This window comes from Falco peregrinus, chromosome 4 (assembly GCF_023634155.1).
Source record: "Falco peregrinus isolate bFalPer1 chromosome 4, bFalPer1.pri, whole genome shotgun sequence".
Classification (NCBI taxonomy): Eukaryota; Metazoa; Chordata; class Aves; order Falconiformes; family Falconidae; genus Falco; species Falco peregrinus.
Genome location: NC_073724.1, coordinates 19710253 through 19724348, shown reverse-complemented (window position 1 = coordinate 19724348; position 14096 = coordinate 19710253). Strand labels below are relative to the sequence as shown.

The 14096-nt window shown below is 47.1% G+C and overlaps 1 protein-coding gene across 2 annotated transcripts in view; it reads left to right on the top strand.

Annotated features, from left to right (window-relative positions):
* Nucleotides 1-987: 987 nt before the first annotated feature.
* Nucleotides 988-14096, top strand: part of APP (amyloid beta precursor protein) — a 229123-nt gene continuing 216014 nt past the window's right edge. For both annotated transcript variants that reach the window (XM_055801199.1, XM_055801198.1), the window contains exon 1: nucleotides 988-1239. In XM_055801199.1, coding sequence (XP_055657174.1) covers nucleotides 1183-1239 — 57 coding nt within the window. In that variant the 5' untranslated portion in view covers nucleotides 988-1182. The remainder of the gene's footprint in view (nucleotides 1240-14096) is intronic.

Genomic DNA, 14096 nt, shown 5'->3' with positions numbered 1-14096 from the left:
AGGGGATCTGTCAGCTGCCGGTGGGGAGCCCTGGTGGGAGCAGAGGCGCTGCCACCGAGCCCGCAGGTCAAAGGCAGAACGGGCAGGCTGCGTCACGCTGAATTTTGGCTACAATAGCAGCTGTTTCAGCATGAAACTCATTTTTAGCTCTCCTGACAGGTTTAGTATACCAATTATTACAATGCTGTTGCGAAGGCGAGAAAGTAAGGTTGCTTTGGCCTCCTGATTACAAGCTGTTTGACAAAGCACTACATTTTAATTTGATTTCTTTCTTTTCTGAGGCTGTAAGCCTCAACTCTGCCGATGTTCCTGGGTGCCTTCGTTTTTGATAGCACTCCCACAAATGTTGCACCCATCTTGCAGTTAGCAGTGGGCGAGGGAATAAGTGGAGACCACAGCTGCCCCCCCAGGCGATGGGCAGGAGCCCCAGGCTGCAGGAGCCTGCACTGGTGTCAGGTACGGCCCCCAGGCAAAGCAGCTGTGCTTGCTCATCCCCTCCGCCTGGATCCCAGTGGAAGGTGTGCTGCCTCGCCGGGAAAGGCAGAATTTGTTAAATTGCCTCTAAATTACACGGATGTTTGGATTGTTGGGTTTTTTCGGCAACGCCCTGCAACGATGGGGGTTGCGTTTCTGTACACGCCACTTCAGAGCGGGGATGGCGCGTCCAGGCCGCGGGGCTCCTGCAGCTACCGGTGGTGCCGGGCGGCCGAGCACAGGGGCGCTGCTGCCGCGAACCACCGGTACGAGGGCAACCCCCTCGCTGGTTTGCGGCCGGCCAGGGAGGCGCCCCGAGTCCGCCCCGAGCCGCCGAGCGCGACCACGGGCAGCCCTCTCGCCGCTCGGGCCTCCCTCCGCGCTGGCCCGGCCCGGGGGCGGCGCGGCGCGGCGGGCAGCGAGGAGAAAGGGCGGGCCGGGCCGGGCCGCCGGCGCTGCGCCGCCCGGGCGCCGCCGCTAGGGGTCTCCGCGGGGCGGGGAGGGCCGCGCCGGGCCGGGCGCACCGCCCGCTCGGGGGCGGGCCGGGCCATCAGCTGACCGGCCCCGCCGCGGCGCTCGGCTGGTGCCGCCGCAGCTCAGTCGCTCTCCCCGGCAGCGGCGCGGCCCCGCGGATTTACAGCCGGACCCCGCCGCGTCTCGCCGGCGTCCCTCCTTCCCTTCCTCCCTCCCCCCTTCCCGGCCGCCGCGATGCTGCCCCACTTAGCCCTCCTGCTGCTGGCCTCCGGCGCCGCTCGGGCTCTCGAGGTAAGCGGGGCAGGGGGCGGCCAGGCGGGGGCTTCCCCGCCGTCCTCCTCCGCTTCTCCGAGGCTTTTGTCTGCCCGCAGCCGCCCCCGCGGCGGGGTGGGGCGGGCGGCAGTCGCCGGCCCCCGTCACGCAGCCGGTGTAAGGGGCTCCTTCCCCGGCTGCCGGCGCCCTCCCGCCGCTGAACAATAGGGTCGCTCCCGCCGAGCGGGACGGCGAGCCGGGGAGCGGAGGAAGCGGGCGGGGAGCGGCCGGGGCTGGCGCCCCCCGCCCCCGCCACGCGTGTCCGCGGCCGTCCCTGCCGCCGGGGCCGGCGCCCTTCGCTGATCGGCTGCCGCTGCGGGGCTCTTCCCCGTTAACTTCGGCCGCCGCCCGCGGAGCCGTCTGGCGCCGCAGGGGTCCGCGGGGAGGGGCGGCGGCGGCGCCGCCAGCCGGCGGGCGAGGCAGGGCCGGGGCGGCCGAGTCCGTCCCGCGGGGCCTTCCCTGCCGGGGGCTGGAGAGGGAAAACTTTCCCTGCGTGTGGGCGCGGTGCGGGCGGGGGCGCGGGGGCCGGCGGTATTCCCCTCGCGGGGCGGGGGCCGGGGGCGCGACGCCGGGCTGCGGGCGGAGGCGCTGCCGCGGGCGGGCAGGGCAGCGCCCCCCGCATCGCGCACCTACGCGCAGGTGTGCGGGGCGGCGGCGGGCAGCTCCCCGTGGGCTGGCGCAGCAGCCCTGCGGAGGCGGGAAGGCGGCGTCCGGGGGGGTGTGCGGGGAGGGGGCGGCGGCCGGGGCCGGGCCGGGCCGAGCCGTGCCCCCCCGCGGCCGGTGCCGAGCGGCGCGGAGAGGCGAGAAGATGGCGCCTCTGCAGTGCAGCAGAGAGGCGCCGCCGTGCGCGCTGCGGCCGCCAGCAGCCCGCGCCCCTCCGCGGCCGCCCCTGCCCTCCCCTCCCCGGGGGCGGCTCCGCCCGCCCCGGCCTGGCGGCACCCTCCGCCGGGCCCCTCTGGGTGGGGCTGGGGGTGGGAGGGGTCCCCCGTACCCCGCCTCCGGCCGGCGGTGTGAGCGCGCCGCGGCTCCTGCCGGCGCCGGGGGGAGCCGGGGGGGCAGCGCAGCCCCCGACCTCGGTGGAGCCGACATGGCCAAGTGTCGGTGCTTCCCCCCTCCCCACCCCCCAAGAAAAAGGTGTGGGAGGGGAGAGTTATCTCCCGTCTCCTTCAGGCCCTGGCTGCCAGACCTTGGCCTTGAGACCTCAGCTTGCCCCCCCGGCCCCCCGCCACGGGGGGCTCGCGGTCGGTGGGGCTGCGGTGGGTGCCCACATGTAGCCTGGGAACGGAGCCTGCAGCTCCTGCTCCCCGTTGGGCAGGGGGTTGCAGCCTGCGGCTCAGGTGCCCTTCCCGGGAGGGACCTCGGTACCCGCGGAGGACAGGAGACGGCTCTCCATCCCCACCAGCAAGGCTGCGAGCCACAGGCTCTCGCTTCGAGGCGTGATCTTGTCAATGTTGAGCAGAGTACGTCAAACTGAGCAGTTGTCAAGATGCTCAGAGGCTTAAAGCTTCCAGTTACAAAACTCATTTGGGTTTTTATCAGCTTGATGCAACTGCTTGTTGTCTGAACGCAGTAGAAGGAAATCTCTGCCTTGGGTGCACAGCTGAAGTAAAAAATGAGATTTTACAATTGATACCATGATTCAGGATAGACCTCAGAGGGATGAGCGTTTCTGTCGGGTCCCTGCAGCCCTGGCCTTGCAGATGGGGATGTAGGTGTTACTGCTGTGAAGGTGCTTGCAAGAAAGGGGGTTTGGATTTTGCACCAAAACCATTTAGGGGAGAGTCCGTGCAGACACCTCTGCAATGGTGTCTGCCTTGGTGATATCCAGAATTTTCAGAGACATCCTTTGCCTCAAAACATTGGCTTAAATGGGCACTGATGTTTCCGCAGAAGCTTTTGATCTCATTCCATACCAACATTAGAAGCTTTGCATTTATCCTTTTTTTTTAATGTTGGATAGCTGGGTCGGTTTTAACACCTGGTCTTATTGTGATCAGGCATTTGTCGGTCTTTATACTCTAAGGTTGATGTATTGAACAAGTGACAGATTTTTATAATACTAAAATATTTCATAATAGGAATTGCATGTGTGCATTTACTGCACTTGAATTGTCTTCATATGCTAAAGCATGAAATTTTGATGCTTGAATTAGGTTATTTTTAGATCTCTTTTCTGAAATGAAACATTTTTCCTGCTGTTTTTAACAAATGCTTTCAGGAGAGCAGCAAAGAACCTTTGTACAAAGTACTTTGCTTTCACAGGGAATAGTGTAACCAAGAGGGAAAGCAGGAACAAAAAAAATTTCTTGTATATTACACATTAAAAATTCCTTTCTAAAATTACAGGTAGATTAATGTTTATTTATGCAACTTGAAAGGAAATATTCCTTAGTGATGTTTGGTGATTTTGTGATTGCTTAGCATGTTGCTTTTGTCACTCATGTGAATCATACTTACTGGGTTTAGAAATCCATTGGCCAAGAGCTCTCATAATTTGTGAAACTGTCATATTCTTCAGTAGATATGTTTCCATTTAATCACTTTCTGTTAATTGTCTGATTTCAGTACATAGATGTGACAGTAAGTATCCTCGTGAATTTGTGTGAGTGATCCCAGTTTATAAATCAGGGTTTCCCCTAATTAGCACACTGACTGCCATGCTTGTTGTGGTCACTGCTCTAGCTCCATGTTTATAAGCGAGACTCTTTTACTAGCTGACCGAAACCAAGTTGTTGAGACATTGGTATCATACAAGCTGGCCCTCACAAGGTTACTTAACAAAAGGTGTGTTACCTGAGAGCGCTTTTTTTTTTTTTTTTTTAAACTGGGTAAGGTAGTGTTTTATGTGTTCTTGTTTTGATTTTTTTTTTTTTGTGATGACCCCAAGTATTTGTTTTTTCATTATTTAGTTTTCAGGCAGATCTTTAGAAATGACTGTGCAACATGGGAACGAATGAGGCCTTTTCTTTCACTTCCATTACAGACTTTGGGTTTCTCTTCCCATCTGTTCCGTTCCTGAATTCCCCTGGCAAAGGCTTTGCATGTGATGAAGGGTTCCTTTTGCACTTCCTATTTGAAATGCTGCCGTGTTGGGGTCAGCAGCCATGTGGGTAAGCAGGGCAGGACAGGGCAGATGCCCCTGATGGCACACCAGAACCAAGAGCCTTGGCAGCCAGGTGGGCAAATTAAACAGTAAAAAAAAAAAAAGGAGCTTCTTATTTGTCTTTTGTTTGATTAATGAGCAACAGACAGTTTTGAAACTGGTGTTCTCCAAATGTCTTTCCTGGGGGGGGAAAAAAAGTGGTCAGCTGCTGTGCTTTTTCACAGAACTTGTATAAAAACATGAGGAAGCTGACAAGATTTTTTTATGTATTTTTTATTTTCTCCTTGAACTCTTTGTGTGACAGATGCAAGTGATCTTTCTTGATCAGTTTTAATCATTGTTGAATTTTATGGCAAACCTACAATAAGTATAGGTCATCTTTGATGTCTTTTTGTGACTTTCTTTTTGCTTATGTTTAATAAACTGTAAAGGATAATAAACAGTTTGGTTTGTAAGTTACATGACGAAAGGGTATGACAGTTTCTTTTAACTGGCCGCCCTTTTCCAATACAAAGTTTAGCAAAATGGCTTAAGAGCGTAGTAACTTCACATAACTGCTTGATGAGTTGGCAGCTGTTTTTTTGAGAATAATTTTTTTAGCGACTTAGTAGAATTATTAACACGAGCTGTTGGGTGTGGAAACTTGATCAAGAAATCAGTAGATAGGATCATAGGATCCCTTAGGAGGTCTCTGGTCTGACCCCCTGCCCAAAGCAGAGCCAGCTCTGAGGTCAGACCAGGCTGCTCAGGGCTTTCTGCAGTTGGGTCTTGAAAATGACGCTCCAAGGACAGAGCCTGTGTAACCTTGCTGGGTGGCAAGCTGCCCCATCCACGGTGTGGTTGGTTCAGCCTTCTGTTGAAACGCATCCTGACCTGTTATTTGATTATTTTTAAGGCAGTGTCTCAGGGCTTAATTTACATCCTTATCTTGAATACACTGAATGAGTGTCGTTTTGACATCTGTCACATCTTCCAAAAAAATATGTTATAACCAAGAGTTGAAAAAATTGTATTTGGGTTTAATAAAAACCCATTCATACCTATCAAATGTCCGTGTGTGTATACACATGAATGCATACATGTAATGCATTAGTCATCTGATGTGTCAATATGTGTGCAAATATATGTAGAGATCCCCAATATATTTGCATATCGAATGTGTGACATTAGAATCACCACACGTGTACATCTGTATATACATTATGTTAGTGTATAGGCTGTATTAAACCAATGGTCGCTTACATGCCTCCTTATATCCAGGCAATGAAGGAAGTTCTAGACTGCTACTGATGAAAATGTAATTGGGTTTACATATGGTAATAGGTTCATTGAAATTGTTAGGCGAACTGTCTGGTGTGGTTTTAACACTTAAGTCTAGAAGCTGTGTGTTATTGGATTTAAATTCTGGGGATTTTGAAAAAAAAATATCCCGTGGTGTAAGAAGATTAAAAGTAAAGCAAATTGAAAAAATACCAAATGACTTTCTGTAAGCTTGGTGAACTGTTAGAGCATGCTTTTGCAATGAGAGTTTACAACGGTTGCTGCCAGACTGAGAATTGCTAAAAGCAATGTTGGTAAGAAGCGCGAGCCTGGAATGATTGGGAGATAAAGGACTCCTCTTCAGAGGAGTCAAACTTTTGCTCTGACCCGCTTTTTATTTTTGTTTAAAGCTGAGTGCAGTCGGTCTGAGCCCTTCTCACAACTTGATCTGGAACCTGCTCTCCTGCCCTGACTCTCCTTCAGAAATGCCTACAGTTAAGGTTTTGAAAACATGTTTTCCATCCCCTTTGGTGATACCAAACCAGCTGAGGATATCAACCAGTAATGGCTGGTGTGTTTTTTTGAGTCTTCAGCTGTAAATACGTCACTTTTCTGCCCTTGATTGTAGCCCTTGTTTGTAATGTGACATTGGTTCAGGAATCTGGATATTTGTCTTTTTTTGTTGTTTTGTTCATTTTGATTTAAAAGCCTTTAGAGAGTTACCTGATTATCAGATCTTGTTGTGCTCTGCTGTACAGTCCAAAGGCTCTGGAGAAGCCTCCAGTTACCAAATTTGCTGTCTCTTTAGGTAAGAATTTAGTAATGTAAGAAAAGAGACACAAAGTAAATGGGGATAATGACCCAGGGGATCAAATTGAATGACATAAGTGTGTATGTATATATGTGTTTAGTAAAGAAACAACACCAATGATTCAAATAATTACAGGACACAATTTCACACGATGGCAATATGGGTAAAGGGCAGTACACTCCACAGTGTGTGATTAATGCCAGTATCTTGCAGTGGCTCTTTCCAGGTGACAGGCACATGCTGGTGTATGAATATAAAGAGGTTAAAATAAGTGATGCTTTTTAGAAGGGTGGAAAACCTTAAACCAGCTACTTATGGTAAGGACACCACTGTTCCACAGTTGTGCGTTGCAGGTTTCTTGCCCTGCATCAATGAATAGAAACAGGAGAGAGTGATAGACACAGATATTGCTGGTTTCTTTACTGCAGCTCCCAGTGTAACAACTTTGTAAGCACTGGGACTTCTTTCAGCTGAGAAGCAGGACTTTGGGTATTTTCTTGATTGTCCTCCCAGCAAGTTCAGGAGGACTTGATGTTCTCCCGAGGACTTAATACTCAAAGATAAGCATAGATTGCAGTGATATATGAAGAGTTCCAAAAGAAACAAACCTTCTGGTCAGCTGATGGCATTTCACAAACTGTGGGACAGCCGAGCTTTAAACAGAGGAGCAGGTGAGCCAGTGAGCTTTGTGGTTTTGTAATCTGGTTGCTCCTTTCAGACAGTAGTTAAACACTGCTCTTTGGCTGGCAACTGACCTAGCTCAGGGCTAGCTGCTAAAAACTGTTCTCTTCCTGCTTCCACTGGTGGCCACCGCTTTGTAAGTTCAGCTTCTTCAGTGCTCTTTGACCCCTCTCTAGGCTTTGTGATCCTGTGCCGTGTTGAAAGAAACGAGCTGTGCATTTTTTAGTAGGTGTCATCTTCTGGCTTTGGAGACCTGAGTCAGAAAAAGGCCACAAGCAGTCGAACTGGCCTAGCTAAAAGAGCAGGCACCTTCTTTGGGGAAGAGTGTCAACCTCTGAAACCACATTTGCAGAAGTTTGTGTAATAGCATTTAATTAAGGTGTCCCTTTGCCTTCCTCTGGTGACCTGCAGCAGGGTGCAGTCTTTTTGCGCCTGAGCTCTCTTTGGTTCCCGATTGTTAAAAGTTAGTGTCAAGTCTCTGCAAAAGGCAAAAATCCCCAAGGAGCTGCATTCAGGGATGGATAACTCCATTCAGATCCCACTGACCCATTTTGAGCTAATCCAGATAGAAATTCTCTGTTCATCCTTTTCTGGTCTGTCTTCCCCCAGAGCAGAGTTTATCTATTCAACCACAACAGATAACATATGACAGGAATGGGGCAAAACTGGTTGTACCTGTTAGTAAAAGCATTTAAAAATTGCTTCTTTTCAGAACAGGCTACCAGTGTGATCTAGTATGGCAGTTTACATACGTAGTGTGATTTATGTAATTTCTGTTTGGAATTGCAGTTAGTAAAACAAAACGCATGTCTAATAGGGGTTTAAGGTGGGGGCAGGGGGGAGCAAAACCCATATTGTTTGGGAACTATATTAATATTGGACTTGAAGGTTTTTGGAACTATGGAAGAGGAGTGTACACATACATAGCTCAAATTTAGGTAATAGTTATTCGGTGCTAATAGATTGAAATATACCAATATTTTTTTTCCTTGTGGTAGGGGTGAAAATTGCCTCCTCAGCCACCTCCAAAATTTAGAAGCAGTGGGCACACGTAGAAAAAAAATGGAGATGGGGCAGGATTTTGGAGTTATTTACAATCTCCTTGTTGTGCTACGGCATCCTTTTTGTGCACACAGCAAACCTTCCCTTACCATATCAGCACATTTTAAAGGTAGAGATTACTCATTCTGAAGCTCTGACCCTGTAAAATTGATTTTTTTCTCTAAATTATGGTCTCTGCAAAGGGCCTTCCCCTCCACCCCCACCCCCCTTCCTCCTCCTACCTGCTTTGTCAGGTGCCACGATACAGGTCTGAGTTAAACAGCTACCTTCTTTCTGTGCTTATGTGAATTTACTTGTAGCTGTAGTTTTGGATCTGGAATATTGAGTACTGGAATATACAGTACTTCTGTTGCATTCTGCTTTCTTACCGTTTGAAAGGTAACTTGAAAAACTGCATTTGATCCCTGTATCTCACCTGAAAACATGGGGACGTAGACACACCCACCCACCCCACGTGTTACTGTTAAAAGTTTGATTCTGTTGTAGTTAATTTATGAGTAGCTTCAAAAATTAAGTCATGGCTTCTGGGGCTGGGTTGGTGGGGTTTTTTTCTTGGGGGGGGGAAGCTCTTTTCAATGTAGATCCCATATAATGCCTGTAAGGTTGTTTATGTAAACAGTAAAAAATACATTATTATCTAGGGGAAGGTAAAGGAAGAGAATAAAACTGTTAATGCAAGAAAAAGGCAGTGGCTTTAAAATGGCATTTACTATTTTGTGTATTTTCCTTTTCTTTTTCTTTATAGGTGTTGTAAATTTGAATGTACTAAAAGATGATTGATCTTAGTTTAATTGTTGAGTGCTTAGAGTATTGGTGTGGAACTGAGGGGGTTTGTGTGTGCATAGCATTAGTAAGCATCTAGACCTGTAGCATGCATTAAGCTCTTGGGCTCTTTTGAAGCTTGTTTGATATTCATCTGCAGCTCTGCCGTATGTGCCTTGTCTGTCCTCTGCCCACTTCTCTTAACTGTGAAGTGGAATAAAATTGCTTTTAATGACATGTCTTTCAGTATCCTAACTTCATCACTGTTCCATTTTGCCAATTCTGTCTTCGGTTCCGTTAAGTCTTAGGAGGGGACTGCTGATCTGAAGTTGCTCAACAACAAACTTTTTAAACTGTGAATTTTGGAACTCCAGCTTGTCCTCCTTTCAGTGTTGTGTAGCTCCTAGAACTTACTGCGAACAGTTTGCAGATGAGTGATTGTCCCAGCATCCAGAAGAATACAACTTACATGAGAACATCAGCTTTACATAATTAAAAAAAAAAATATGCAGGCCTCTTCCCCCCCCCTCCCCAGTTTAGAATGTATTGTTTAAATTTTATACAGGAGAGTTAGAAGGGGAGTTGGAAAGCCTAAAAAGTCAAAGATCAAAATAGAGGATCCAGAGTGTATGTGTGTTTGAGGGAGTTCTGAAGACTTCTGAAGGTCTCCAAGGGGGACCTGGACACTGGCAGTCTCTTTCCATTCTGTTTATATTTGTTTCTACTTCGGCATTGTTGTCTTTCATTTCTTATAGTGGTACTGTAAGTTCTGGGGATTTTTTTCCTTTTTCCTGCTAGCCTTAACACTTGAAAAGCCAGTTGCTCCTGTTCCACGTGCAGAGTATTCTTCATAATTGTGATCACATCTGAGCTGCTGAGGTGAAGCGTTCCACCTGTCACTGCTGGCCTGTTTGAATGCGGGCTGAGGCTGACACTGATAAAAATCAGCACTTGCTTGACTGGGTCACAAACTGTTTTATTTTGGTGAATGGTAAAGAGGAGGTGGGTCGGTGGGAGAGGGGTAGGTGCCCGTGGTGGGCAGTCCTGCTGTGCGGTGGGGAAGGGAGGGTTATGGTATCGATTTGCATTGGCACCGTGCACCAAGCTGCTGGCACACCATGGGCAACAGGCATTAAGCTCCTGCTCTGATGAGGATGGGGCTTTCCGCTGGGCAGAGGCGTTAACTCATTCTGAAGTTGTTTGCAAGAAAATCCCGTGAACAGCTGAGTTTGGAGACAAAATGTAATTTCTGATAAACAGCGGGGTAAAATTAAATCAAAGCATTTTGCTTTGAAATTGCAGTCTAAACTATTTCTGAAAACGTATTTAAATGAGACTTAGGATTTGTCAAACAGATTTAATTAAACTATAGCTACAATACAAATTCTACACTACTAAGTTTCTGTTTAAATCTAACAAAACTTCTGTGGGCAGTGGGCAAAACCACTGAAAGTCAAGACCCAGGCTCTGGAAATGGGGGCTGTCGTATGTTGCTTGACTCATATGTTGCTTGGCTCATCTGAACTGTCTCCTTTAGTGTGAGTCGGGCTACCTGTGCTGGAATATAAATGCATGCATAAATGTTTGTGTTTGAAGAAAATTGTCTCTCAACTGATAAGCGAAAGAAAGCTTTAATTAATTTGTCGCTTAAAAGAAAACTGTGGAGTAACAAAAGGCTGTTACTTACTCCTTTGATAAGCAGAAGGACGAAAAATGTGACTTACACAGTGCTTTTGACTTGTGAGACTTGGTAGTAGTGGGCAAGGGTCTGAGTTTTCTGTTTTGACATTGAGGCTGGTAATTAAGTGGCCTCCTCATTTTTAAGAGGGACATTGAGGCCTGGAGACCATATGGAAAATGGGCCATGGGAAGGATTAACATTGGGCCAAGCCAGGGGCACCCGCCTTGTGCTCTGCAAGGCTTCCCAGCCCGGGGCTGCTCCTCTGCCATGGCCTCCTGCCCCCCAACACCCTGCAACTGAGCAGCAAGTTTAGGTAACCTCGGCATGGATTTGAGGTTACCTTGTTGTGTGCTAGGTAAGGTTTTGGGGAGCTGAGCCCATGTGGGCTCAGGGAGGAGAGGGCTGGGACAGGAATGTTAATGGCTCTGATAGATATAAGTAATTCTGGTTCTACCTCCAGAGCTGGAATTTTTAGATGAGAAGAACAACCAGTAATTTATCAAAAGGAAGACTGAATATCGTCTTAGTTGCCCTCCACAAAGAGGAAATGCCAGGCAAGGAAAGGCATGCCGAGTGCTGCTGTCTGGAAGGCATTCAGATAGGAAACCTGGGACATGTTTTTAACAGTATGGGCTTGGCACAAGCTGGGGAGGGAATAATATTTTTTGCCTCCAGATGTGAAGACCGCACAACCAATTTTCTAAAGAGATGAATACAAGATGTTTGGCTTCATCGTGGTAAATGGGAGAAATGTAATAGTCTGTGATGTGCAGGAGGTCAGATCAGATACGCTCTGTTCAGATCATGGGATATAAAATCTGTACCCACGGGGAACTCCCAGTGTCTTTCTTGAAACACACACCCCGAGGAGAATACAGCAGTGTCTGGTCGTGCAGAGTTTTGTAGACACTAACACTGACGGCAAATACAGCTGAAGGTGTTTGCTTGTTGATTTTAGGATAAAGTTTTGGTGTTATCAAAACATAATTAAGCCTTAAACTTGCCTTATTTATTTTTTTTTAAAACCTGTTGTGAGTTAGCATTTTCTGGGACAAACTGCTTAGTATGGTTTGGGATTTCACAGATAAAAATGCATTAATATTTGCAGAACTGTTTAATGAAACAGTTGGAAAATGCCTGTTCTTACTGTTAAATTGCAAGAAAAAGCGAGTTACAAGTTTTCTGAACCTTTTGAAAGAAAGGATATAGTTTTTTTTTTTTATTGGTCCTGCTGAAACAAAAGACCTGGCAAGCTGGGCTGGTTGGGATTATTTCCTGTGCTGCTGGGTAGGACCAAGCAAGTTTGGATTGTATGTTTACGGTTGTCTTTCCTCTGTGCATTCAGCCCAGCTCTGTGGCTCTCCCCAACAAATTTTAAAGAAGGAAGGAAAGAGTTTTTAAGGAATTGGCTCGAGCTGTAAATGGCCATAACAGATAAGGAATACTTAATGCATTTCAAGTCTTTTCATTTATTAAATGTCTGAGCCTGCAAAAGAAAAAAAAAAAACCAACAACCTTGGGACGATGATCACTAAATAATGTATCTTAGGAGCAATAGCTCCCAAGTGTTTCTGCAACAGCTGAGGCTGGTGTAAAAGGCCACATGAGCCTTTGGGGAGTGCTGTGTTTAAGCTGGAGCACAGGCTTTGTTTACATCCATTACTTATTTTTAATTACAGAGAAGAATTTGGGTAAGGAAAACATTTAAAACTTGAGGAATTGGGCACGTGAGCAATCTGCAAGTTAAATTTCAGTACCCTTGCCTCCACTGCCAGCAGCTCTTCCTGGCATGAGGCTTCTGGCAAGATGTGAGCTTGTCCGGGGAGATGGAAGAAAACTGAAGTAATTGTGGGTCTCTTTGCTTATCTCACCACTCCACCCGAGTATCATTTGTTTTGTTCATAATGTGCTTGTCTGAAATACTTGCTTTGAATTCTTTTATTTGCCTTTTTCAAAGACCTTTTGGGTTCTCCCTCCCCTTGCTGAGCACTGTGGTTCTGGTGCTGTTCTGCAGATCTTCTGCCCAGTGTGGCTGATAGGTGTTGTCAGGAGCCATACCCCCAGGGCCTGAGGGCTTTTGGGTGTCTTCCACACAAATTAAAACTCCTGTTCTTATTTACCATGTCGTCAATAAACTCCTTTGGAATTCTTGTTAGATTTGTCTTCGGGTCATTGCTGTTTGTCAGGTCTTTTTTTGTATTGAGCTGCTTTTGTTTTGCTTGAACAGTTTTAATTTTTGTTTCGGGAGAAACAATGCAGTCTAAGGTTCATCTAGTAAAAAATAAATAAATCAATAAAACCCAGCAAAAAATGCTCCAAAGAAACACCACTCACCATCCTCAGTTCTCGCCCCAGCTATCTTTGAGAACCATGTGGTGTCACTGGCTTCATAATTCAAAGACTAATTTTAATCATGTCAGCAGCCAAACTGCTGGTCTGCCTGAAGGTGATCAACAGAGGAATTAAAATGGGAAGACTTTATATGCTGCTGTGGTGTGTGGTGTGAAAACCAGGCTGAATAATTTTCCCCAGTTGGTGGGAAGAGGCAGTAAACAACTTACTAAGTGTTTTTGGAAATGTAGTCAGTCTGCTGCAAGAATCAAATAGAAAAGTAGGGAGAAAGCCTTAGAATTGCTAATCAATCTTTATGTGGTTTAGCACTTCCTAATGACACCACTGTAGATTTTGGTAACACGTACCTAGCAGATTCAACCTTCTACTGCTTTGTTTGAATTAACAGCATATGTCATAGGATACCAAGTTTTCTAGCTAAACCAGGTGATACAGAAATCCAGAATGGATGGGTTTTTGAGTCAAAATGTTTAGAAAAGAAAGAGGGAGTATTTTTAGCCAACGGTTCTCATTACTTCAATTATATGTCATAGACAAACCCACATATAATTTCCATTGGGAAGTGTCTGTTTTCAGTCCTATGCAGTCAAATCACTTAGGGCATCTAAACTGGTACAATGTCGAGAACATTGAAGGCTTTGGATTGTGTGTGCCATGTCCCCTTGTGATTTGAAAGGAGAAAATGCATCTGGGGCAAGAAGGGTGCCCTGTTGGGATGTGGCTTTTTAAGTCTGTAAGAGATGCTTTGCTGTGTATGATTTTTACCTTTTCCTTTAGGAAACTGGGGAGGGCACAACTTTCTGAAGAACTTCCTTTAAAGTAATGCTTATTGTTGCTAGACATGTTACTTTGGAGACTGTTTAAATTGGAGGTGGGGGGAGGTAGGTATCACCGTTTGCAAGTTTGGTATTCTGGCAACACCCTTACGTCTTTCAGAGAGGCTTTATCTCTGTAGTTGGTAACACTGAGTATCAAGAACAGAAGACAGAAAGAGTGTAGAGGTGAAGTAGGGGTTGAGCACCTACAGAGTTAAACTGAAACCTTGTCTGTCTTTTTAAACATATTTGTACAGATCTGTGCTAGTGGTTTGGTTCAGTCAGCTTAGAAACTTTCCCACCCATCTG